We start from the raw sequence: 4,158 nt of genomic DNA, 5'->3' as shown, positions 1-4,158 counted from the left end.
CTGTTAGGTTGTAGTTCTTATTCTTCTCTCTCTGGCCCTCCAGGCTCCCATCTCCATGAGATAACTTCCTAATAGTTGCATAAACCAGTTTTCAGTTGCTTCTTGTCTCCCTGTACTTGGCAAGGTATGTATCCAGACCTTGACATATACTTATGGCTTGATATTTGTCCCTAGGTTCATAATCACAATGATGGGCTCTCCTAATGTGACCAGCTGTAGTCTAAACATGTTAGGCGTGCATACCTTTGTTTGTCTTAATAGAAATTTTGCTTCGTTTTTAAACAGAGCAGTAATGGACATGGACAGCATGGGGAGTCTCTCCACGTGAAAAACAGGTTGTTGGTGGTGTTACTGTAGTGCACAGGAGTTCTGAGGGATGTGGTCCTTACATTTGGCTCTAGCTAGCCACAGAGTTAGCGTGCTCTGAATAAGTATTTCAGAGAGTACAGACAGTTTGAGGTTATGGGGGTTTTTTTTGTTCTTCCTGCTGTAGCCCATGAGGCCAGAGATACTGAAGAAAGGGATGCAGGGTAGCAAACATTACATGTCCCACTGTGGAAAAATATTGGGGTTTTTGAGCCAAGTGGAAATGCTTTTTCAGCTATGTTGACTTAACCGCTGAGTAATAGCGGCACTGCAGTCTGCACCCCCACACGTGGCACAAGCACCTCTGTGCAGTAGCTCTACTGCTCACAAAATATAAGGAGCCTCAAGAAGAGTAACATAAGTCTGTCCTTGAGTACTTGCTCTGCTACAAATTCCTCATTTGCCGTCTTCGGCCATCGTAAGTATGGGACAGATACTAGCATGGTATGTAATTCTTGGGGCTCTTTTTTTACTGTACCAAGCATCACTTCTCAGAATGTATGGGCTGCAGAAATCTGAAGTGGTCGTTATCTGCTTTATTTGGCATGTCATCAAAACAAGAGCTTGAAACGTGCTGAAAGTTCAGCAAGTTCATATGGGATTACACTATGCAATTATCAATTAGTGAAGTTTCCAGGATAATTTTCCCTTTCCTTGATCATGCCTTCTTTTATCCTTACTTTGATTTAAATGCCTTTTTTTTTTTTTTGAATGATGATGCAATTTCCTTAGTTATGAATAAATTCTCTTTAATATCTCAGTAAGTGATAGCAGCAAATGATTGGAATAAGCTGGTCAGTGTCTGTACCTGAGTAATGCAGAGAGGCTGATGGATACGAGCTTTAAAAACCATCGTCTGTATAAGGCTCAGTGGACTGCATCCACTCTGTGCTTGTTTTAGGCAAAACTTCAGCCAGAATCCCGCCCCTGAAAGTGCATTCTCAATCTCTGCAGAAGTGATAGCGCTGTGATGCAAGGACACTAACATGCCAATAAAAGGATCCTTTTTCATTTCAGATGTCTTCTAGAAACATGGCTGGCCAACACATCCTTCCTCAAGCTTTGTATCAGAGCAATATGCTGAAAGCCATGAAGATTAGAGAGAGGACACCTGAAGATCTGGTCAAACCCCCCAGTGGAATAATTCACCACTTCAGGACTATGCACAGATACACCATAGAAATGTTCAGGATGTGCCAGTTTTGTCCTCAGTTTCGGGAAACACTTCAGAAGGCCCTGACTGACCAGGCCACCCAGACTTCACTGGAGCGCCAGAGGAAGCTCAACTGGTGCATGGAAGTTCGGAGGCTTGTCCCTTTGAAGACTAATGGTAAGTTATGAGCAGGTCTTTGCACTTGCATTAAAACAGGTAATACAAACGTAGCACCTTTATTAATAGCATCTGAGTTCACATTACTGAAACAGAAGCGCACGGCTTTAAAAAAGTGGTGCCTTTTAATCTTGTTTATAAACTAAAATTCTTTCCACGTGATGTACTGTCCTGAGGCTGTAGCAGTCCCCTGCCCATATCACGGTATTATGAATAGCCTGAAAATTTCACAGATAACCTGTGGCACGTCAGAGCAAAATACCAGGCGGGAACCTAGACTTGCAACCCATTGCCTTTCCATGAATCCAACTCTCCTATGTGCTGGCTGCCTCGTCGGAAGTGCTGAATGGCCCTTAATGCCAGGCAAGAGGAGACTTCAGATGCTTTGAGTGACAGGGATGTGTTCCCATGTATGTATAGCGGAAGTTAATATCCTGCCATAAGCCCTGCCATTGTAGCTGGCAGGCAAGGTTTACTTGCTGATCCAGCTTTAACAGTGGTGCTGGCGGGAGCATCCTGGACATGGAGCCTCTGGGAACCTGACCTTGCTGGCCCTGGAGTCAGCGCCCTGCACCCGGCCGGCTCCGTCATCCTCAGCTACCTGCTGGGGTTTGCCAGCTCTTGCCCTTCCTCAGGGCTCACCAGTAACTCCCGTGTGTGTGAATGACAGCCATCTTTGTGCAGCACAAAGTTTGCAGTGCCCTTTTCTTTCAAGGGTCAGTACCGGTTTTAGGACTTGGCTTTTGGGTTACTTTATGTGTGTTGCATCAAGTGCTGTAAATTAAAAGGTACAGCAGTAGTGCAAAGATTTGCTGAATAGGGTACATGTGTCCACAGTCTTGAGCAGGAAACTTTTGCACATGACTGTAAGAGTCGCTGGGCATTTCACATTCAGTGGAGGAAAGATTTGGTAATGGCTATGACTTACGGTCACGCAGCTGCAAACTTGGACTCGGGATTCCCTACAGCACAGATTGCCCCAAACCAGCAAGGTAGACTGGAACAGTGAGGACTCCAAGAACATGCAAAATACATATTCTTTGCTCAAGGAGCAGATGACACTGGTTATAGAAACACTGGGTGTGGTGGACCTGCAGCCTCATTGAAGTCCTTGCGTTATGTTCTGTGGATGCTTCTTTTCATATCTGTTTGTATACACATTGTCCTTATCTTCCTAGTCCGCATTCTTCTCATCCCAAGTTCTACTATACTTATCAGTCTGATTGCACACGGCTGTGTTGTACAAAAGCCATAAAACCAGAACCTCCCTGTAGATGTCACTGCTGTGACCTAGGAGAGCCTGATCCTAATGTGTGTCTCTGTAACTGTCACAGAGGCACTGACCTGTTGGTGGGCTTTTGCACGTGTGTAAAATTCTCATGACTGTAATTAGGCTGTGCATGGAGATCGCGTAGTCTTGAACTTCCAGAAGGACTGGAGTTGCAGCTAGGGCAGGCAGCGCTTTGCAGGTACTAGGAAGGTAACATCACTCCAAGTGTTGCGTCTTCAAAACTTCGCGGAGATACACTCTAACAGATTTACTAGGAAAATGGGCAACGTGCGTAATTTTTGTTCAGGGCAAAGAGCAATGGTTTTGGAATCCCCCATCTCCTGTTAATGAGTTCTGCAGGGGTTAACGCTGCCTGGACAGACCCTTGTTCCTGACAACACTGTATTCAATAACTGTGACCTCTTGCATTGTCTCATGATTGTCAGCCAGTGTTACAAATGGGAACAATTTGTGGACTGGTGACTTGGATCCCATCCGTGAGCAAGCGTACCAATATACAAGATGCTGAAATATTAGGGCAGGCTGAGGGAAGGCAAAGCAAGGGCTCGGTTTGTGGTCCCCCCGTACCCCGTGCAGCCAATGAACTTGGCTTCAGTTCAGTACTTTAGGGTCATTAAGTGCATGTGTAGAAGGAGTGGCTTTGGGAACCTGTGGTTTATGCAAAGTAGTCGCATTGAGGGACCTTTGCAGGAGAGAGAAGGTAGACTGGACTGAAGGAGAGGATCCCTGAAAAATGGGACAGAAGCCTGCAGAAGCCCTGTATTATCCCAGAAAATAACATGGGGGTCTTTTTCTCCCATGTGGCATGAAGAATACTTTAAAAAGCATTTGGCTGCTTAACCCATAGATGTGGGAGGAATATATTAGTTCTTTCAGTCAACGGTGGGCTTTCTTCAGAAAATTCTGGGGGTTTTTCTAATGAAGTTTTTAATTGTTGAAAACAGAGAAAGTATTTCCTATGGGATCTTTCGATGTATATTTTACCTAATATGTACATGAGTTTGTGGAGTGGTGGGGTTTTTTTTTTTAATTAAAAAAAGCCCTTTTGAATCACCACACATTTCTTTGCAGACATGCGAATGGGGGATAGAAGGAAAGCAGTAGGAGGTATAAAAATCGAAACTGTTTTAAAAAAAAAAAAAATTAAAATTCCAGCATATATGGGCTGGGG

The 4,158-nt window shown here is 44.4% G+C and overlaps 1 protein-coding gene across 1 annotated transcript in view; it reads left to right on the top strand.

Moving 5' to 3' along the window:
• Positions 1 to 1,398: 1,398 nt before the first annotated feature.
• Positions 1,399 to 4,158, top strand: part of TNFAIP3 (TNF alpha induced protein 3) — an 11,378-nt gene continuing 8,618 nt past the window's right edge. The window contains 1 exon segment of the mRNA XM_009281472.1: positions 1,399 to 1,696. Within this exon segment, the coding sequence (XP_009279747.1) occupies positions 1,399 to 1,696 (298 nt within the window).

The sequence above is a fragment of the Aptenodytes forsteri genome, unplaced genomic scaffold, assembly GCF_000699145.1.
Source record: "Aptenodytes forsteri isolate BGI_AS27 unplaced genomic scaffold, ASM69914v1 Scaffold82, whole genome shotgun sequence".
NCBI lineage: Eukaryota > Metazoa > Chordata > Aves > Sphenisciformes > Spheniscidae > Aptenodytes > Aptenodytes forsteri.
Note: the sequence above shows the minus strand (reverse complement) of the source record. Positions and strands in the feature narration are given on the sequence as shown.